At 43.7% G+C, this 23,230-nt stretch overlaps 1 protein-coding gene across 1 annotated transcript in view; it reads right to left on the bottom strand.

Annotated features, from left to right (window-relative positions):
• Positions 1-1,486: 1,486 nt before the first annotated feature.
• The window catches only part of LOC107186014 (potassium/sodium hyperpolarization-activated cyclic nucleotide-gated channel 2), a 71,722-nt gene continuing 49,978 nt past the window's right edge, over positions 1,487-23,230 (bottom strand). The window contains exons 6-13 of the mRNA XM_015573807.1: positions 17,186-17,293; positions 8,876-9,025; positions 7,987-8,205; positions 7,476-7,622; positions 7,248-7,365; positions 6,213-6,489; positions 3,836-3,971; positions 1,487-3,587 (exon numbers count right to left, since the gene is read on the bottom strand). Coding sequence (XP_015429293.1) covers positions 3,441-3,587; positions 3,836-3,971; positions 6,213-6,489; positions 7,248-7,365; positions 7,476-7,622; positions 7,987-8,205; positions 8,876-9,025; positions 17,186-17,293 — 1,302 coding nt within the window. The 3' untranslated portion in view covers positions 1,487-3,440. The remainder of the gene's footprint in view (positions 3,588-3,835; positions 3,972-6,212; positions 6,490-7,247; positions 7,366-7,475; positions 7,623-7,986; positions 8,206-8,875; positions 9,026-17,185; positions 17,294-23,230) is intronic.

Here is a 23,230-nt window from a genome sequence, read left to right on the forward strand (position 1 = left end):
TATATATATATACATACACATATACATATATATATATATATATATATACATGTGTCATCGGTGAAAAGTGTTAAGAGTGTACGTCCAAAGTAACAAGCGACATTGCTATTAAAATTAGACTCTTACAGGGAATTCGTGTAAAGAAGAGTATTTTTGTTAACAGACGCGACTTCCGTTCTGTTGAGTAGCCAGCCGAGCACCGGTGGCCCCTGGAAACGTGCAAGAATAATAATCGATGTTTTGTCAACCCTTCGAGCATCTGGTCCATATATCGAATGGACGGCTGTTACTAGTCGGAATGCTTTGATTAAGGGTTAACGACTCGAATGACCAAAAATTTGCTTTTCAAAATTAAATTCAAGAAAATCATTTTTTTTTTATCATCTGGTGGGTGTAATTGTCAGAACGAGGACTTTTACGTTAATTTCACGAGAAACTGCGCGTTGATCACGATTTCAGGAGCCACAAAAGCCCGAGGCAAATGTATTATTCGGAACCGTGGGGGGGGGGGCAGGCACCACCACCTCCATCCGCTTACTAGTACAATAGAAATATTAGAAACTTCAACAGTCACGTTAAACTTTCGAATCAGCAAAGAATCATCGTCACCGCTAGAGTGGATGCATTCAACAGCTACAAAAATAACACGACCACTGCTAGACGAATGGAGCTGTTTGGTCAATTGACTTCGGAGAACGTGTCCGCTTTTTTGTTGCCTCTAAAGGTACCAACCGATTTCAAAACCCAATTTAGAAGAAGCCCCGGGGAGGAGGGTGGATTTTTTTGGGGGGGGGGGCTGGGATGGGTCACGTGACACACTCTCCCGTAAGTAATAATATTGGTGTTGTTGTCGGTATTTCAGCCCTCCCACGCAAGTTACAGTCGAAAGATTACATAATATCTTGCAACACGGTATTCGACCACTATGCATAATACTTTTATACGCGGTGTTTATATATACGCGTGCGTGCACGCCACCACACGTAAAACACACAGTGGTCCAGAATCGAAATTCAGCAGCCCAGCAAGCTTCTTTAAAAAGTTTCGTAAATTTTAGGGATCCTCTTTCGATGACGTCATCGTTCGCTTAACAGTTTCTCGATATCCTTCGTGAATGTATGAATTTTGTGGGAAATTGTTTTTATATTCCTGACTGAGATCGATGATACGAATGGGATGTAAGGAGAACAGTGATACATGAAACAAATTATCCTTTGGTAATAATATATATTGGTAATAATATGTATATCGATGTGAATATTGCTTTTGGGAAACGATAGAAAATGATTTTGACCATTCGGAGCTGCTAAATTTCGATTCTGGACCACTGTGCGTAAGTGACACGTGCGCGTAAACACACCCTTGTGTGTCCCTCTGTGACCTGTCCTGTACGTGTGTCCTGCGTGTGTGTTTATTCTCATGTACGTTGTATTAACTCTGTCCCTAGTTTTATGCGGTAGTGGATGTAGTAATCATTGCAATGATAATCGTAACAATAATAATAATTTATTACATAATATTTATAGCTTTTTCGTCTCTTATAGTACATCGCGTCTTTCGCCTCGATAAAAAGGTACTTCCTCCCGCGGCCCGGCCTTAATATGTACTGGTTTTCTTTTTTATTCTTCTTTCATTCATTGACGTCTTTTGTTTTTTAGTCGTGGCAGCCCAAAGAACACTCAACAAGTAAACACGGTCTTTGGGCCTTTGGTTAGACTTTTACAATATTATTCTCACTTTCTCTCTTTCTTTCTCTCGCTCAATCTCTCTTTCTCTCTTTCTTTCTCATATTTAGAACAACTTGATCATACCCCCCAATCGAAACGGTTCATTTACCTTTACATTACATCCTGGCTCCAGTAGATCGGATGTGCTCGTTCCACAGGACGGTCTTCTCCGAAAACAAAACCAAAAAAGGCTGCGACACCAATTCTCGTGTTTCCACATCCGTTTGTTCTACGGCACAACAACAATTTTTACCATTACAGCGTTCCCCGCCACGCTCCCCCGAAGCGATTCAAAACGTTGCGGTTGTTTTTAAACGTGAAAATAAACCGGCGGCTATATTCGAAAGAAGCTAGTTCCGAAACTGGGGGAATTCCTCTTGACCTTCCAGATGCGCGAGCACCTCTTCGCTGCTTCGTACGATTGCAACTGCGGGGCGCCGTCATCTTGTGCCTTCGTTCCGATTCTTCGACTCCCTCTGACGCCTCCCCCACACACTACGATATCACCAACAGATTTTTTTTGCTCTCACCGGATAACAACGCGGGTTGAAACACATTAACGGACTGAATAACAAACGTTTTCCGTCCCCACAAACATCGTGTACCTCCTTCTCTGCGGTTAGTCCCTTTTTATAAATGAAAGAAAACAAAAGTGTGTAATCGTATTATATATGTATATATAGGTTATGTTCTCTTTCTGTTACTTTGTCCCCCTCCTCTTCACCGTAAATCTTCCTTGAGCGCCGCGTAAACGTCGTCCGTTCGAACACTCGTAAAATCACAGAGAATCACACGCATCATCATCATTGTCTCTCTTTCTCTTTCTCTATCACACGCCTTGTTGCCTTTCGTGGTTTCATTAGGATTCACACGCCTGGCACCGCGACGGACTTACACACGCTCTCTATATAAACTTTCTAGGCCTGGCACGTTCGTCGTCCGTTAGAAGAGGATCTTCGTCCGTTGTCGCGCGTTTTGTCGCTTTTTTTGTTTCGTTTCGCTGTGCACGGACACACACACACACACACACATACACACACACACCACACACATACACGTACACACACACTCACGCTTCCGTCGACTTTTATCGGGTGAAGAGACTCTCGCGGCAGAGGAAATGGCTCCGTGTTCTCCAACCGGCGACACAGCCCGCCTTAACACCGATACTACCTTTTGCTTTCGGTTTTGCGAACACACTCCTAGACCACCAGGGGGACTGACCTACGAATGTCCCCCCCACCTCCAACGTGTCAGACCCACCTCGGTTCCTACGCATCCCGTAGTGGTTTGTGTATTTCGGTCGCCTATTTTATTGCTCTTGAAATCGAGTTTTTATTCGCCGTGATACGGGACGGCCGGTTTAAACCCCGGATCCACGATCACACCTGTGTCGCCATTGGAGAAGTCTGACCAATTTTGGCCCCGGGCCCACGGGTTTCACGCGCGGATTCTGGACAAACGTTGCCGTCACGGTTAATATAAGAAGGCGCTAGAAACCGATCGCTAGAGGACTACTTGGCATTGCGTATATCTATGTATAGACTTGCTTCACTAGAGTTAGCGTCCAGAATCCGGGCTTAAAAAGACAGCCCTACGGCCAAATTGATCCGATCGACGGGGTGCGCGCATACCACCACCGACTTTCTTTCTTCCTTCTCTTCGCATGGAGCCGTTTTAATATCTCTCTGTATGCTAGTATAACGAGTGTCGTCATTGATACGAGTCCTTGTGGAACGTGTCGCTCTTGTGGAAGATCTTTCGTCCCTCCCTGGAGAGCTCTTGGCTCGCGAAATTGTTCTCAGACTTCGGTCTGGGTAACAGGCGACCTGGAAGGGTTCTCAGCTCCATGCTGTGCACCTGAAAAAGAATATTTTCTATTGTAGACAACCGATGTGTCGCTGTTAAATGCCCGTCTAACGTCGTCTACCGTCGTTTCTATGGGATGAGTGTTTCTTTAATCTTTTCGAGACCGACGGGACAATACGTCTCAAATAAGATATTTTATCAAAGGATCGTTTCGATCGATTATCGATGTCGAATTCGAAGCAACGAGAACGGTTCATATTTCATATTTTCAAACAATATCGTCGGAGAACTGTATTTACCGATTCTTCGCTGCCGCTGGCGTGTGCGGCCTGCTCCGCGAGCGCGTTCACGACAGCGTTTATCGTTTTTGACTCGCTGCCAAGATCCTCCTCCCGATGGGCCACCAGGTTTGGGTTCTTACCAATTTTGTTCAACCTACAACGAGAGCATAATTAAGCGTAGGGAATGTCGCACGGAACACGACCCACGATTACTCACAACAGAATGTTTAGACTTACAAACCGTTTAGCAGTACAGACAGGTTTACCCTAACCCAGAAATGATTATTATCCCGCCACGACTAGCAACAGAGTTGTATTATTTGCTCTAATTACCACTTGCACCGCTAAAGGTTTTACAATGTGAGGTGGTACAAGATTGGGTAAAAGGAAGTCAACAGCTTTGAAAGGCGTCGCGCAGAGTCACATCCCGAATTGAATATTAGAGACGTGGAGAACGCGCGAGCCATCGTTTGGATCGGCTCCAATAGTGTTCTTATCACCGGTTTCCGTATATTATATGTATATTCGTAAATGTCTATAAAGATTATGTGTGGGTCTCTTTATCGAATATACAAAGTGTGTCGGATAAAGAGTCACATGTACCTATACAGGTTGTCTTAAAATAGGCGTAAATCCTTGAAAGGGGTGATTCCTGGGGTAATTGGGAACAACCTTTTTCCTTAACGAAACATTTGTTTCAAATCATCTCAGGAATCACCCCTTCAAGGACTTACAACTATTTTGGAACACCCTGTATGTGTTTCCTTCGAGACTTTTTGATTTGTTACCGTGCGTTATGTGACCTCGGTATAGAGGATGAAAAGAAATGTTTTGTCCTCCATCTTTTTTAATGGGTAACATCCTACTTTGACAGCCGAATAAGTTAAGCTACCTATAGGGACTTTTTCTTTAGTAAATACAATATACATAACCAAATTCACCTATTTGTTGAACTACTTATAAATAATATTAAAAAAATGCAAGGATAATCTTATTTGTTTTCGTTCTAAATTTTTCCCTAGCATGAAAGTGACATTTCAGTAGATATATTTTTCCTTTGGAGCTGACTGAGACATGTAAGAACTCTAATATCTTACAGTAATCACTAGAAAGGAAATATTTCTTACGCTACTTTTAACCAGCCCCGAAGAAAACACAGCTTGTAACCATTTTAGCTATGACACCTTCGTATAATTTCCACCCAGAAATATTTTATTTTTCCTGTTCGACTCCGTTCCGACTGAAAGAACATCAATATTCAATTTTGATATAATATTTGCATTTTGAAAGATGCCCGACGTGACTGTCGCGGGACGATAAATGTGACTCCGCAGCGACGCAGCAAAAGAGAATCCAACTGATTTATAAAGTATGTTATGCAAACTTATCAATATAACATTATTATGTAGTGAATGTGTCGAGAGTGTAGAAATATAAGTATATTCTGTCGCGATGTATCACACGGCAATATCGACCGGATCGCATTATGTATAAACCCGCGTAAGTTCGACGGGGTACGCCCCGAAACGTGGAACGGAGATTTCGAACAGAGAATAAAAAAAGAAAAAGAAAAAGGAACAAGAACAAAAATATTTTGTTCGTTTTTAACCCTCTCAACTCATTACGAACGCGTATCCGATAGATACGCGTCCCATTGTTCGCAAGTTAGTGCGCTCTCTCGTTGTAAAACTTTCTCCCCCAAAAGATTCTGCACTGTCACGTAGAAAAACACGAGTGTTCTCATATTCGTTCGTTTTTTTTTTACTGTATGTATGTACAGTGTGTCGCTCCGTCGCGACGAAACTTCTGGAATTTCCGTGAACCGACACCAAACTAACAATCGCAATAAACAAAAGTCAAACAATATTCAACCCATTGATTCCCAAATTATTTGCATACGACCAAAGAAATATTTGGTTTTGAATAACGTGATATTACAATTTTGTTTCTTTAACATTTACCATATTTTTACCATATTATCATTCCCGGACAAGAGTTCAAGGAAATTCTCAAAATTTCGCGGCGACACTCACGTGGTACACCCCGCACATACATACATATATATGTGTATACGTATAACATATACCGGCGCAAAGTATCATTCTGTGTCGTGTAAATGTGTATGTAAGAAAACAAGCACATCGAGTTCGAGAATCAGCGCGGTACAAAGAGGAAATTATAATATATATTGAGTAACAATGTTAAAGAGAAAGAAGAGAAGCCTTTGACCATGACATAATGCTCGGACAGCAAGAAGAATGATTGATACTCGAGAAACAGCGGCGCGGTCGGACAGTACACAATGCTCAAAAAAAGTCGACATGGAGGTGGGGAGTGATGATTGACATCTAGTAGCACACCAACTCGATAGAACAAACCTAACCAAAGCTTATACCTCTCGGCGGCAACGCTCTCCATCGTTCTGCGCATTAACGGATACTGGTCCAATACGGCGTTGAAATGATCCACCGAGAGGCTGAAGAGATTGCAGTAGGTCTCCGCGCGGACCGATGCGACCCTCCTCGCGTTCGTCAGCAGGCAAATCTCGCCGAAATACGAGCCATCAGAGAGCGAGGTCGCGACCTCCCCGCTCGCCATCACGATATCGACTATTCCCTCTTGGATGAAATACATTTTCGATCCGATCGTGCCTTCCTTGATGATGATGTCACCTGAAACGTTCAACCACCGCCCGCCCCCACCAGGCGTCATGTTCTTGTTCTACGATCTATGACAATCTCGATACCGATACGTGTTGACTATCATTCGAACAGTTCGATACTAAAGTACACAAATGGAAAGTATCGAAAGATATCGAAATTTTAGGTATTTGGTAACATGTTTCGATACTGATACACGTTAATGATATTCGAACGATTCGATACTAAAGCAGTCAAATGGGAAGTATCGAATGGTATCGAAATTTTAGGTACTTGGTAGTAAGTTTTGATAACGATACATGTTAATGATATTTAAAAAGATTCTATTCTATTTTTCGGTTCTATTCGATACGGTATCATAATTTTCTGACTGGAATCAATGGAACGGTTTCGGTATCATTAATCGAAACTACAACCGCAATTTCTGTGCATTACAGGGAAATGGTCGTTGTCAGCGAATGATCCAGAGATCGTCGCATATCGTTGTCTTGGAAATTCCGACGAATCGGCCGAACCAGCTGAACCGATCAAAATGCCAACGGAACAGAGATAGAACGTAGGTGACTCATGGTTTCGAAGACCGTGTACAGTTTTTCTGTGGCCTCAATTTAGTTCACTTAAGAGACTGTTACGTGGATCTGTTCTCTTCGCGGCGCCTCTTAACAAGATGCGATTAATGATTATGTCCTGTAATGTCGATGCAACGAGGAGGGAAGGAGGGATAGAACATTCTCGGCGAAGAAACGAAAAACGACGATTCGGTGTTATACCTGGTTGGAAGACCTCGTATCTAAGTTTCGTGACGACGTCCGAAACGAAGTTCGAATCGGCATTGGCGAAGAACGGCACGGAGGCGACCAGCGATCTGCAGTTGTAGTTGATCACGTCCTGAAATAGCGAAACAGAAAAAATACGAAAAAGAGAGTAGAACGTGTCGCGACAAAGGGATCGAGCGGACACAACTCTGGGTGAAGCCAGGTTGTTCCCGTTCGGCGTACTTCTCTCAGTTTCTCCGACAACTCGCCGAGAATCAATTCCTCGTCGAAGAATTTCCCTTGGTAACGGTGCTCGAAGTACTCCGTGATCCTCTGTCTCATTTCGCGCGGTAACTTCCGGTAGGCCATGTATTCCTCCACTTGCTTCACCTGATGTTGCGAGCAAGACAGACGATTAATTTCTGGTACGTTCCTTCGAGGACTTTTGATGTCGGAATCGCGAAAGGGATTTGGGGATGACACGGGACGAACGTAACTATTGTTATTAAACAAATGCAAATCGACCAACAATCGTCACCATTCATCTTTATACAAACATTTCATTTTTCCCACACCTCAGTTATCACCAACAAATTCTATAAAATTTAAATATCACAGACTCAAAAAAAGAAACCAAATTGTTACGTTTCTCCCTGGTCTCCCTTACGCCTTTGTGACGTTATGATTTGCTTCTCAACATAGATAAAATTGACGTTAGCCTCTCTTGTTAGTCAAATTCCTACATGTTGTTTACCTTCTCGCGGTATTGTCTTCTCGAGGAATCGAGAGATTGAATGAGATTCGTCGCGTGTCCGAGGAACAGCGCGTAACAGGTAGCACCGCTGATCATGCTGAGCATCGTGAGCCACATGTCGGTCAAGGACTGCGGCGGGAACCTTCCGTATCCTATGCAGAGCATGTGCGACATGGCTTTGAAAAGGGCCCACGAGTACTGTTCCAACCAGAATGAGTCCTGGAAAAAAAATCAGAGCAGAGACATTATGTCGGCGACACATGAGTCACTGGGCTCACGTTACATCTGTGCTACGTTTGCCTATGATAACAAAATCTGTAAACTATTATTCCCATGGCTTCAAAGGAATTCCCAAAAAGCTTCGTTCTATGTATGAAAACTGTTATGATACCGATTTAGGTTCTTGAAACAATTGCGAAGAACCCAAATTTTAGACTATGCATATACATAGTCTGAAATTTAGGTTCTTCCATGTAACAGTTATTCAGAATAAAGGTTTTTCATAACTGTTTCAATTGGAACCTGCAAATAACAGTGTGAAATAGTTATTTTCGGAATCATTTCAAGCCCTGGGCTTTTAACCCTTAACTGCAGAGACGACTCTCGTCCCTCGGGGATGAATAATTCGACAACGACTATTTTGTAAACACTTTTAACGACCAACTCCATGGTACTTTTTCGATACTGTTTATTCAAACATCTAGAGCTTCTAAAATTCTCCGCCAGGCGGCGACAGTGAAAGAACAAAATTCGGAGACCAGTAGCTAAACCAAGAATCATCGACCGAAATACTTTCCGTCGATATAAAAGTGAAAATACTTTCCCAACCATTGAAGGGGTAGGTAAATTGACAGGCTGGATGAAGTTTGTGGTTGAAAGTAATACTTACTTGCAACTCGTTAATGGCGACCCATGAGTTACTAGGAAACCCTTGGAGCATAGGAACCAGGAATTGCAGGCAGCCACTCCAGTGGCCGATCAGGAGCATCATGCAAATCAGGTTAAAAATCCGCATGAACACCGATGCCATATTCAGGAACTGCCAACAACAACGACAAACGGTTTATTCTCGTGTCGAACGAACAGCCAGCCGTGGGTTCTGTGTGTTCTTCACAACACCGGTTAAGGAACATCTGTCGTTACCCAAAAGCTTCCGGTTGCGTAGTGTACACAGCAAACAAAAGGTAAAGCAAGTGTGGTACAGAAACGCGTCAAATTAATCAATTCACTGGACAACATTGTCAAAAACTATTATTAGTAATTGTTATCCAAGAGTCTGAGCCGAAGACCATTCTGTAAACTACCTAATTGTTCCGTCGTCCAAGTCGAAACGAGTCATCTTGAAACAATTCTACAACATTATAAACCACCGTTTTTTCATATATATTCGAATCGAAACATTCTCAGACGTTCGAACGTTACTCGAACGTAACTCGAAACTAAACTCGAGCCAGATGTGATCAGACGACGTTCCATGGACTCGACCGTGTAAACAGTCTTTTTGCAATGAATGTTCGACGCAACCAGATGACGCGATTCGGCTCTGAACGTGAACGGTTTCAGTGTTGCTTTGTATTGTTTCTCAGCTAAGTAGTCTTCGCTGTTCATACTTCCGGGTTTTCAGTTCTCACAAGTCCAAAAAAGCATGCTACATTGGAAAAATACGCATCACGTTGCACACAAAAGAACAAGTCAACGTAACCTAAAAAACGTTTATAATAATGATTACTCTACGTATGCTCTAACAGAAGAAACAAAAATATGAACCTATACAATGTATATTTATATATGTATATATATATATATATATATATATATATATATATATATATATATATATTTTTATAATTCCATATATTTATACATATATACGTATGTGTCAACAATCTGCACTGCTGGCCAAGATTCGCAGACCCGCTTATAGGCCGGACGGCTGTTCAGAAACTGTCCACGGCGTCTAAACAGACGATCGACGGCCACATGTCGCCGATCGCGATCCGATTGACTGTAACATCAACAGCAAACCTGTGTGTTCTGTGGCTGAACAGTACGCCATAAGCACGATATGGGAATCTACGTCCGTTTCTAAAGTAAAAGAAGCTGGAGAACGCAGGAAGTACTCCGACGAGGGCGAGCTACCACCTGTTCGATATCACGACGAACATCCGGAATCGAATTCCAACAAATATTCTCTTGAACGTGGAAATTCGAAAAATTGGCAGGCCTCGGATAGGAGTACATACATATTTTGGCGAATACCGAATGCTAACAATTAAATATTTATATTGATAATAAGATAAAATTTTGTTGAATATTGTAATAAATAACTATTCAGTAGTAGATATTATAGTGTGTTTGATTATTTCACTACTTTCTCACTTTTGTAATATTAAACTTCCTAAATTTTAAACATAGTTTTCTCAGTTTACAGACTAGTGGAGGTAGAACAATTAAGAACCCGAGCGACGAATATAGTAGCATAACTATTTTTAATTTGTTCCCCTTCTATTGCCCGATATCTCCTCAAATATAAATGTGGTCTCATATTTAGTGCAGTTAACTTGCACGAAAAAATTGACTGACTTCGATTATTCCGAAATAGTCCTAGGCAGTCATCCATAGCGTTAATTCGAGTGAACTCCACGAACCCAAAAGACGTATTTTCCCGGCATTCAGGAGCTGCTTCGCGCCGATTTTCGATTTGCTTCTCGATATTGACGAGTCTGGCGCTACCGACGGAATTAATCGAACGTATCAAATAGGAGATTTATTGCAATCGATCTAATTGTACCGATTAAAGATTCATTAGCGCGAGAACGGAACAAAACCTTCGACGATCGCCATTTTTTTTTCCGCGCTCGAACGTGTCGAGAAAATTTCGCAGCGGCGAATTATTCATGTAATTCGACCGCCGCTCGGATCTAAGGCGGGGCGCAATTTGAATTTCAAAAACGCGGATGAAGCCGACTATACTCTCGTTTTTTTTTTCTTGCGTTTTTATCCTTTACGAGGCCGCGCTCTGAAAATTATTTACGAAGCCCCGTGGTATCGTTTACATCGGAGAATAATTTTTCCTGTATTTCCGGGCAATTTTATTTTTTTCTACAGGAAAAATATGAACACTGTAAGATTCGGATTAGTGCAACAGTATCTTACAGTAGCGGATGACATGGAACACGAAACGTGAATCGACTTAGATTATTCTACTGCAGGCGTCATAAACAGAACTAAGCAATCGTTTCTTAACCGTTGTAAAAAACAAACAAAAGAAACGCGTCAATTTAGCTCGATACTCGTCGAGGTTACTTCCTGCGCTCTCCAATCGATCCAAGGGCCTAAAGAGTCTAAGGATCGGTAATACAGGTGGTTCGATGATAGGTGCGTATCGTTGGGTATGTACACAGCACACGTGTTCGCGGACGCGCCCCAAAAGCAAACACGAATCCCTAGGTGATACGCGTTCCGAACCAGACCTGGGCACTTCTCAAATGATATTATTTGAAATATTATTTCAAATAACATGTTATTTTACTTTCTAATCGTTTGAAATAATTCTTGGAAATAATTGTGAAATTGTTCTTCAAAATTGTATCCGATGACTAGGTCTGAGTTTGATTTATTGACATTTTTATGCATCAATGCGATCGGAGATGTCGCTGAATCCAATGATACGCGAATGATTTTGTTTCGAAATCAAATGGCGACGATCAAGAACAAATGCAGCGTGAGAAGGGAGGGGGGGCATTGGCGGGCAATGAAATGGACCCCAGTGCTCAGATTTCTCACTTTTGCGAGAATTGGTGCCACGAGGGATCGAGAGAGTATGCTGAAAAAAGCGCGAGGATCGAGGAGATCCTGGACGAATCGTCATTCGATTTCGATCGAAACGGATATGTGAACCGGTAATACACAGGTAGCGATAAGTAAATAGAAACCGATTCAAAAGTGTTCGAAATTCTTCGGACAGTGATCGGTTTAGTTTGCGAAACGTTCGAAATATTCGAAATATTCGAACTATTCGAAACGACCGAACACACAGTTTGCGTCGAACATTTTGTTGTTTGAGAATCGCGAAGCACGTTTGGACCGTGTGTTCACAGACCCATCGCTATACACACAGGGCCTTGGACAATCCACGCCTGTTTAACCCTTTAAGTGTTTCATTTCATTTTTAAAATGTGCACTTGTTTGCTTAATTATTTATAAGCTATAACGAGTATACTCGACAAAAGCAGAGTGAAATGAATTTACTGTAAAATTGATATAAATTCTACAGACTCCTCTCGATTATTGTCTGGCTTGTTCTACACGATTATTGTCCAAGTGCTATCCCCACCACTGGGGGGGGGGGGTCAAGCACATATGTACTTCTTTGTCCCCTTGCTTCTATTGCCGATGCTCGGACTTCGGGCAAAAAACGAATTTACGAGGGTCTGAAGCATTTCTCTGAAGATAATCGAGAAGAATCTGTAATAAAATAACAAAATTACTCTTGCGACTTGAGGGCCATCTGTTAATAAAAGGGTCACTGCCTTATCAAACAGCCCTCGTGAATTATACTGCTGTATATATCGTGTTTTTTTATATTTTTTTTCTATTCTTTTTTCGACAAGAAATAGTCTAAATTGTGTTGAAATTTCAAATATTTCTCACCTAAATTTTACTTTAAATAGCAAATGCAATTTTTTGTTTACTTAATGGCGCAGTATGCTCGTCATTAAACCAAAGAAATTACATTTTTTCATGACGCATGTACTCGACATAAACATCGAAAGGGTTAAGAACGCGATTGTCGCGACGGCGTCTTTATCATGATGGTCGATGTTGTACAGACAAGGTCGATGGTGTACACATAATGTCGATAGGGTGTTGTTTCTGCTTCTACTGCAGAATTACGGGTTAACAAATTACTTGGGGCAGGGGGGGGGGGCGAGGGTGATTGTGTTTAATGGGGCGATGAATAAAAATCTTACTGCTAGTACCACAACTAGTTATCAATACATTACCTTGGCATTAATAACCAAACCAACCAACAGAACAATAAAAACAAGATAGAACGAACAAACTAACAAACATCGTCATGCGGTACACATACACGGGCGCGCGCGCGCGCCCGCCAGAGCGCCTACTATGGTATCAGAGTCGATGATGATGGTTTCACTTGGTCGGGGTCTGTTGGCGCGCGCTTTTTTTTGTTCCCTTTTTTTTTTTTTTGGTAGAAAATGGCACGTGGTTTATTTTTTGGTCACGCATGGGAGAGCGCGCATAGTGGATATATGCATACGCATGGTTTGAATCATTCAGACAAAACAAACGAAAAAACCAAACATACGATACAGAAAACCAAAAACAGAAGAGAGAAAACGAAACGGAAACAAAATCAACAACAAAAGATTACCAGACAGATAGAGAGAGAGAGAGATAGGTAGAGATAGAGAGAAAGAGACAACAAAGGAACGATATACATATGTATGTACGTAGAACAACTGAACGGTCCAACCTTCTGTTCTACGATCAGAGAGAGTCACACGTCCCATTTAAAAAGGACAAAAACAGTCTGGGTTCGTAAACGACTCTCGACGTTTAATCGAAATAAAAGTAAACAGGCATGAATGATCCAACGAATGGTCGGAGGGGGGTGGGAGTATAGGGGGGTTGTTGGGAGCTACAAGTAACAAGTGAGCACAGGTGACGGCTGTGGTGTTTACACGAAACAACGGAATAAACAGAAAGGAGGTAAACGAGAAACCGAAAGGAACGGGTGCGTGGGGAAAACGGGAAACGAATAAAATCGCGGAAACAAGAACGTGGAAAACGGAGGCTGGACGCGATTAGAGAGATCGTGGGGGCCACCCGGAGAGACCGTTCTCATTTACCCGATTCCAGCGTCGGATGGGAGGGGGAGGGGGTGGGGTGGGAACGCAGATGATACATACGTGAGGAAAAGAAAAATAGAAGAAGAACCATGGAAAAAGAAAATCAAAAAAGATGATAGGAAGAATGTAGCAGAGATCGATGTGAGAGAACTCAAACAGAACGAGGAACGAAAACGGAAGCAAGGGAGAAATCATATGAAAAATCGAAGAAGAACATTGAAACGGAAAGAAAGAAACATTGTACAAGACATACAGAGATAGAGTGGGAGAGATAGAGAGAAAATTTAAAGAAAAAAAAAATAGAAAAAGAAGAACGTCAGCTGCCAAGTCAAACAATCATCAAGCGGCGAAAAAGCCAAGGCTCTAAGCAACGAAGCAAGCCACCTCTTCAGCCCGTTATCGTTTCTTTATGGTCTTTTTTCGGTTTCTCTGCGCCTGTTTGCAGCCACACAGGTAGCCAGCCACAGCATCACGTGAATGAGGGTTGAAGGGGTTGGGGGTGCATTTTCTTGGCCGAGAAGCAACAGAGGCTCGACGGGCGTGGAAAGGAGGCGAGACAGTCAGGAAGAGAGAGAAAGAGAGAAATAGAGAGACAGGGGATGAAAGTCGTTCGCAGAGCGGCGATAAGGGTAGGCGGCGAGCTCTCTACCTCTTCATACGCTGCGCCCTAATTGTTATTCCGTTTCCTTTCTGGGTCGTTTCATTTCCGTTTTCGTTACTCGTCCAGGGGGGAAAGAACAGCGATACGCCTCGAACAGGGGAACGTGTGGCGGGATCAGAGGGGGTTACGAGACGGGGTCTAGGGCAGGTTTTTATGATGATGGTAGGCGATGGCCACTCGACACGCCTCGAATCGTTCCTGACCTCGGATTCCTGGTTCGCTTTGGATGCTATATCCCTCGAGTTGTTTAAACGTTTCTTTATTGCTTTCATACGCGTATAGTTATAGTTGTATTCGTGCGTTTGTTTATTTTTTTTTATTCTCGAGAAGGCTCGAGGATACTGACGTTTGTTCCGTGGGCTGGAGGGCTTGGTGCCGAAATACGACGAATTCGTCCCATTCTTGTTCACGAATATTAGTATAGTAAGTTGATTTAATATACAGGGTGTCCTAAAATAGCTTCGACTCCCTGAAATGAGGGGTTCCTGGGATGATTTGAAACAACTTTTTCCTTAGCAAAAATGGTATCCGAGGCTTCGTTAACAAGATATTAACGAAAAACCCCGACCAATCAGAGCGAGAGTCTGCCGGCCGAGTTCCCGCGGCAGTGTAAGCTACGCGTTGCGATTGGTAGCCAACGCTACCGCGGGAACTCAACCGGCAGACTCTCGCTCTGATTGGTCCCGGGTTCTTCGTTGATATCTCGTTAACAAGGCCTCGGAGAACTTTTTGGCTAAGGAAAAAATTGTTTCAAATCATCCCAAGAATCACCCTTTTCAAGGACTTACACCTATTTTCGGATAGCTTGTGTATTCGACGAAAAGTGACTTCCCTAACCAAAAATTCATGTTTGATGGATCTTCGAAACGCGTCAGCATCCTCTGTGCCCTAAAAGCTTGACGCAAAGAACACTTTATCGTACGTGGTCTCGGGTCCAAATCGACTCGCGCCCGTCAAAATGGCACCCCGCGAGGGTAGTGTCACTTGGCCATCGCCCGACAGCGGCGACAAATTGCGCGCGGCGATTTGCAACATAAGCGACAGAGAAGGGACGCCCAATCAACGTGCGCTCGTTTCCAAAAAGGATCGTGCACACCGTCTAGCGATCAAAAAAGCGTTCTCAAGAGACAGTGCTTTGGACAGTGGACTGATAAAATAAACAAAGTTGCGCGGCGCCACTTGTTCTTTCAGCTGCTTGCCGGACCTCACCGTTCCGAAACGGGACCAAGGTATTTTCTTCTGTTTTTTTTTTCTTTTCTTTCTTTTTGAGGTGGTTGGTAGACACGTCGAGAAACTCTGAGACTCTAGGTCCTAGAGGATCGTGGACTTCGGAGGGTGGTGCCTAATTCACAAGGTCTCGGTCGAAGCAAAACAGTATCCGCGACGGAGGGGCGTGTGGAAGCGGTTGACGGAGAATTGGAAACTTCGGAGAAATACAAGAGTACACAGCAAATCAGGCGAGAGTAACCAGAGAAATAGAGAGAAAGAGATAGAATGAAAGAGAAAGAAAGTAGAGGGTACTTCGCGTATGGTGGACGATTTACGATCGATACCGACGACGTCGTTTATTGTCATTTCTTCTTTCTTTTCTTTCCTTTTTTATTTGGCAGAGGTTTTTTCCGTCATTTCTTTTTTCTGTCGCGGGACTTAATCTCTCTCGAAGCGTGTTAGCTCCGGTGGCGGAACAAAAAATGGTCAAGATGGGGTAAGAAACTCCGCGGGAGGGGCTTCGGGTCCGTTCATGTCGAACACGAAAAGTCTCTCTCACGACCGATATATATTTATACACGTAAACATGTCACACATAACAAAAAAAAGATAGAATAGAAACACACTATTTTTCGGTTTCTTTCTCATCGCTAGGCGGGTGCCGATGGTGAATGTATAGAAGCGGTAGCCTATTGCTGCGGGTATATATATATGTATATATGTAATGTATAATGCGGCGGAAAGTAGAAGCGAATGTTTGTAATAAACCAACGAGCCAATCAGCGTAACAAGCCCCTGCGTCCATCCTCCTCCGGACCGCCGCGTCCCGATTTCTGAGACCACGACCACGAGGTACCATTTTTAATTCTTTTTCGTTTTATTCGTTTTTTCATTTCCTGGACGCTTCGATCGACGCCTCACCGTTCGTGCTTGCCGGGGGACTCGAAACACCACATTGCATGTACAATGTATAACGCATATACTCGGTTCTTTCTCTTATGTGCGTGTGTGTGCGTGCGTGCGTGTGTGCGTGTGTGTGTGTGTGTGTGTGTGTGTGTCCCTCTCATTGTCGCGGCGACAACGCAACTTTTTCACGTCACAAAAAATCGGATTCACGCGATCCTGCCCCCCCCCCTCCACCCTGTGATCCTCAGTGGTTCACTGTCAACGAACACGTTCGTTTAAAGAGCTCGCGAAGTGGAGCCTTTTCTCGTCCCTCACGGTTTGCGTGATCGGCGACCGAACGGGGGTAAACAAAGGATCGAACGGAGGGTCGTATCGGCGTCCAGTCACTCGGGGTCTCATGAAAACGGGGCCGGACGATAATGGTCCCGAGGGGCGGGTAACCGGCACGGTTCACACACCCACCCTCCCCACCCCCCTCCGAAATCCGTGCCGCACCCCCGTTTGTGGACGCGGGCTCTAGGCGCGCGTTCGTTATAGGGCGGGTTACCTTAAAAATAAGGTCGCTTTTGCTGAAACCGGACTTCTTTTTACTCATATTGTCAGAACTTAGGCGCCCCCTCCGCTCAGTGCGTTTTTTTTGTAGGTTCTGCAATATCTAGAAACAAAAGAAAGCGGGACATAGCAAGACGTAGTAGTAAGAAAAGGGGCCGGGGGTTATCAAGAGATTCGTAATAGAGAACTGAGAAAAGAGAGAGAGAGAGAGAGAGAGAGAGAGAGAGAGAGAGAGAAAGAATGAGAAATAGAGAGATAAAGACAGATTGAAAAACGGAAGAACGCAAGAAAACAGAGAAAAGGAAGAAGAAGAATCAGAGAAAATGATGGAAAATAAAAAGAATATGGTGGTTGGGTGAATGACGGGTGTGGTGGTCTGGCTGGAGGGTTCTATTAGTTGATAGAAATGTGCGTTGGTACAAGTATAGACGAAGAAGAGAGACAAAAAAAATGTGTATATATATATATATGTATATATATGAAGAAACAGAGACGAAAGAAGGAAGAGAGAACAGAGGGAACAGATCTGGTTGTAAGGCGACACAGGATTTCGAAAGTTCCCTTCGTTCGTTTTCGTTTTCCATACTTTTTTTTCTCTTCTTGCATTCACTTTCTTTGTTCTCCTTTTTTTTTCCTTGTCCTTCGTTCTTTTATGCCCCCCCTTTTCGTTTTTTTTCCTGGAGCGAAAAGTTTCGTGCGAGACACGGGCTACCAGGGGAGCAGCGACCTCCCGCGTGCATCGTTCCTAAAAGACACATACACGCGCGCGCGCACACACATACACACGTATACACAGATTAGAAACGGGATCCATCCTGTTTTCTTGCCTTTTCGACTGCGCGATCGTTCGTTCTCGTCTCCGAATGCAGAATCGTGATCGGGGTCTCCTTCCGGAGGGGACACATTAGTTTTGCTAGCTTCTCCATTTTTTTTTTCGTTGTTATCTTTGTCGTTTTCTGCCCGTTAGACGACGACGCCCCGACTCTGGTCGATCATTGCACGCACGCTTTTGTCCCCTCACCCGACGGGATCGATCTATCGATCGAGGGAATCCATATCGTGGGCTCATTCACACTTATTCCCATAAACACACACACACACACACACACAGAGCGGTTATCCATCTTCTTCTCGGTCGCTGGGTCGTGTGTGGGCACGTTGAGTTAAAGAGAACGAAAAAAAACATCGAAGTGAACAAATACTGAGGTGCTTCGTGTCGCTTCGCTGGTCCATGTGTATCCGACACGCTTGTATGTGTGTGGGTGTGTGTATGGTATGTACTTTGTATGCATAGTCTCACGGGACACACTATTCTCGTCCACAGTGCTGACAAGGTAAGGATCCCAACTCCGATTTTGCTTTTAACGGGGTTTTGTAAGTTCATGGTATACAGCAGGCCTATAATACCAGACCCCACCACACGCTTCTGTTGTGTTGTCATCCTCGGGCAGGAGGTGTGTGCACATGCTGTGACTGCCCCATTCCCAACACATAATCACTACGTCACGTGTGTCGCCAAGATACGATGAGTAGGGACTTCGGGATAGCCGAAAGTGGGGACAGTCAGCATGCGCGCGCACCTCCTGCCCGAAGATTACAACACAACAGAAGCGAGTGGTGGGGGCTGGTGTTATTGTTTATATAGCTCTACGGGCGAATGTTTGGCCAGACTTGGTATACAGGGTGTCCCAAAAAGATGGGACAATCTGCTACATGCATATTCCTCATGCAAATACAAATCGAAAAGTCCTTTACCGTTTTGTAATCTGAAGCTCCATTTCCGAGGTATTAACAGTTAAACGAATTTGCCGTTATGCGCAGACTCAGTCAAGAAGGGCATGACCTAAGTCACTGGCCTTTGCTTCTTGACCATGTGTGCGCGTACGTGTGGCCCACCGTTCAGCTGATTAGAGTTAGTTCAACCCTTCCGTGGGCAACCAACACGTCTATATTTTCTTTCAAACTTTTTTATGTTCTCGTCTAAAACAACACTTGGTATATCATAGGGAGGGAAAAGTACTCCCTGTTAAAATCGAAGTCGGACAATTGGGGTCCCTTGCTTTATGAGAGTCGTGGAGATACGGTGCACACACGCGGGTATGATTCTGTTGTGTGGCGCGTGTTTTATCGGCGAAAACACGAATCATCGTTGCGACGAACTGACGCGTTAGGTCTACTATCCACTAACACGTCTCGTCAAAGACGCGTCATAGACATTTGACACCTGCAGGATGCTTCTGTGTAGCGACCAATGTAAAACAATAGACGTGTGTCATGCGTTTTGGAACGTATGTATAGACACGTCCAATGTTTTAGATTGGTCGCTACATGGAAGTGTCCTGCAAGAGTCAAATGTCTATGACGCATCAATGACGAGACGTGTTAGTGGAAAGTATGCCTTAAGGATAAATCGTGTAACGGTAATCAATGGGGAGGGGGGGGGGGTGGCTGAACGAGTGTGTAAGAAGTAGAGTTTGATGATTCGTGAGTTAAGAAGTAAGAAATCAAGAAGCCATTCGTCAGGTCAAAGCTCTTATCGTTTGCCAGCAGTCGCGCGAAGCATGAAGCCGCGGTCTCTTTGTCAAGCTCGTATAAAGGCCCCAGAGAGAGATAGATAGAGATAGAGAGAGACAGATAAGTGGATAGATAGATAGAGAGAGAAAGAGTGAATGAGAGAGAAAGATCGATTATTCGGCGGTCGTGACAGCTACGACGAACAAATTCGTGATATATAGGGTGATACACCTTAAGCTGTGTCTACACTACATAACAAAACAGTGTTATATAACAAACTGTTATAGAACCATGCTGTAGAACATGTTTGCATAACTTATCACAAGATTACGTAACAACATTGCACGTCTTATTATTAATACTGGCGTCACACTTGACGGATAACACATAACTTGCTGTATAACATGAAAAATGTTATGTAACGTCATGTTATATAACATTTTTTCTTTCTGTTTTGCTAATAATGCACAGCTTAATCCTATCACCTAAATTACTTGTAAACTGTTCGTTGTATGAAAAAAAAAGTTTCAAATAAAGACTCCGTGGCATTGTGAGTGTTTGTATTTGTGTGTCTTTCTCGACTTTGTCCGTGTGATCGATGTCAGCTCGGGGTGGAGGGAGTCGAGATTTCGCGGGAACTTCGCGGTGGAAATGAAAAAGTGTCTCGAGAACCAACGTTGTTCGTCCTGCTTGGAAAGAAGAAACGGAGGCTCGTAGTCGGAGAATGAAAATGGGACACGATGAAATTAAAAGAAGTATTGTGGGACGCTGTTTAATCAAGGTTTCGCGCTGGATTAGGTATCCCTTCCCAAAGTTTCGTGCACATCGAGGAACATAAATAAAAAGAAGAAAAACGATAATAAAAACCAATCGTGGGATAAACATTGAAAATATATTACTACGATCGAAGCGTCTGTTCTCCCTGTTGCGAAACACTCCGTTTTGTATTCGAAGCGAAATTTCCGATTCAGTTACCGGATGTTCGTGTACAGAAATATATGCAGAGAAACGAAAGAAAACTGATAGAAATTCTTCAGCAGTTGGACAGATTCTTGTGGGTCATTCACTTTCGATCCAAATCCATTACCCAACTGAAAGTCTGTTCCACGAAAACATACCTCTTCCTGTGCGTTTAATTGTGTAAAATACCCTGTGTAATAGCTGCCCCTTAAGAAAAAAAACAACAAACGATCAGAAGATTTATCATTCGATTCACGATCGCTACTACACGCGTAACTTCGAACCGATCCTGTCATCCCTTTCTCGTACTCACAAGGGAAGATCCCGAATTGACAATCGTCGATTTTGATGCAACTCTGTGAGGTTATAGTTCTCATAAAAATATTTAACACGTATTTTTTTGTAGCTGCACTTATCCACGTTGAAAGGGGTGAAAACAGCCCTCGAAGTTAGGGGTGTGAAAAGAAAAACAAAATGCGTCCAATATTTTCATAAGAGCTACAATCTTACAGAGTTGCGTCAAAATCAGCTATTGTCAATTCAGGGTGCTCTCTTGTCAGAGTATCAAAAATTAAAAAGAAAACAACGATCGTCCATGTTCCATCGCGAGGGCGTGTCCCGCGATCGTGAAGCACCGAAGGGGGGGGGGGGGGGGGGGGGGGGGGGGGGAGGGAGGAGGAGGAGGAAACGAATTCGTTTTAGGGACGACCAGGCAGCAATTTATCACTTCTCCGCGACAGCTATGATTAATCGTCGCCCTAAGGATCCATTTTTGGCCCGGAGGTTCTCGAGGCGCCCGTTCGTTGAAATGGCCGCCGCTCGGAGAGAGTAACCTTATTACCCGGTCACTCGTCGATTTCACGCCTCGCCGGAAGCTGCGACGAAAGCCGAACGGTGAAATCGACGTGAACCGAGGAGAAGATTCACGAGATAGGGAAAACTTTTTTTCACGACAGGAAGGATAGAATGTCCCCGTGATTTCTCGGTATCAAGTATATGTACAATAGCATGGTACAAATGAAAAAAAAAAAAGTTTTCGATTCAAATGTCAGATTATTTAATTCAAAGAATAGGTGCCTCGAAAAGTGTGCGCACAAATCGTTCGAAAATCCGGGTTTAAACAAACTAAAAAATTGTTTCTTTCCGATTTCTTGTTCCTTAATGTCCAAAGGATTCTACTGAGATGGTTAAAAAAAAAAACCTCGAAGTCCGATACTGAAATTTCCGTTCGTGTAATGCAGTGTTTTACACGATTCGGTCCCACTGTGCGTTCCGTGGAGGCTACAGAAAGACTCCATGAACGGCAAAACACAACCGATCCACGAGAAGAATACGACTCTTATGTGCTAGCCGAGCTTTCAGAACACCGAGCACGCGAATAGATGTTTACGAGAGGAACAGGTTGCACGGAACCTTCGAGCTTCTTTGAATTTATGATACCAGATATCTACAAAGAACCAGGGAACAGCAAGCACCTTTGGAGATAAGTCGGAATGCAAACGGGCTTTAAAGTCTGTCGTTTCGAAAGGGGGGAAAAGTTACGGGGAATTCGAGGAGGAAGGGATTGAACAGAAAACGGGAGCACACACACATACACACTGGAGAACGCGGGCAGATCGCCAAAAATGTCGAGCAAATAGGGTTAATATATACACCTAACATTCACAGGCATACCTACGGATCAGTCCAACCAACTTTCTCGTCTGTGGAGTAGCTATGTTCGAGAGGGAGAGCCAGGGGCGGGGGTGTCGTGTCGAAAACCCCCTGGATCTAACAGGCCATTGTCTTTTCGTCCTTTTGTCCCCATCTAGATCCATTCCCTTCTTCTTTTTTCTTCTTCCCCCGAATAGATCCATTTTTCGACCCATTGTCTGCCTTCTTAGTCCGAGAATTACTCTATTCTTAATCATCAACGCGTGCTCCGCCAACCCCAAAGGATGTGCCACCACCATTGACATCATGGTGCACTGGTCCGATCTCCGTGATTATTGCGGAGGATCGAGAGGGATAGGAGAGACAGTTACATGCACACGACGTATCTCTTTATCATATGCAGAAATCGTTTCTCTCGAATAACGTTTAATGGCCAGCTATCGATCCAACACGGTTAATATATACATGCGCGGTCCGTGTCAGGCCGTAGGCGAGCGGAGACGCGGCGATCGGCCAAGAATAGGGGCACCCGTATAGTCATCGGCCCCATTCTCCCATCGGACTTGGATTGTCCCCGTACGACGTTTATGATCGTCGCTCGTTAGTGGCTGATTTTCGACACGAACGACACCCCATTCCCCTTTTCGTTAATAGGACTGCCCTCTTGACAGAAGAACGAACCTTCGCGTTTAGAGAACCGAGCAAGTAAATGTGCGAACGGTGTGTCGTAGGTGAAATCCCAAGAGTTTTCACAAGGATCGAGTTTGGTCGAGGTGTGTGTCAACATGGATTCATGTGGTTTTTCCGTGTTTGCTGGTTTGTTGAACGGATTCGTCTGTTCGTCGTGTCGAGGATTTACGTTTAACCCTTCGGCTACGGAGCACTCGAGGAAACGAAACGTGCCAATCGCTGC

The sequence above is a fragment of the Dufourea novaeangliae genome, unplaced genomic scaffold (genome assembly GCF_001272555.1).
Source record: "Dufourea novaeangliae isolate 0120121106 unplaced genomic scaffold, ASM127255v1 scaffold54, whole genome shotgun sequence".
NCBI lineage: Eukaryota > Metazoa > Arthropoda > Insecta > Hymenoptera > Halictidae > Dufourea > Dufourea novaeangliae.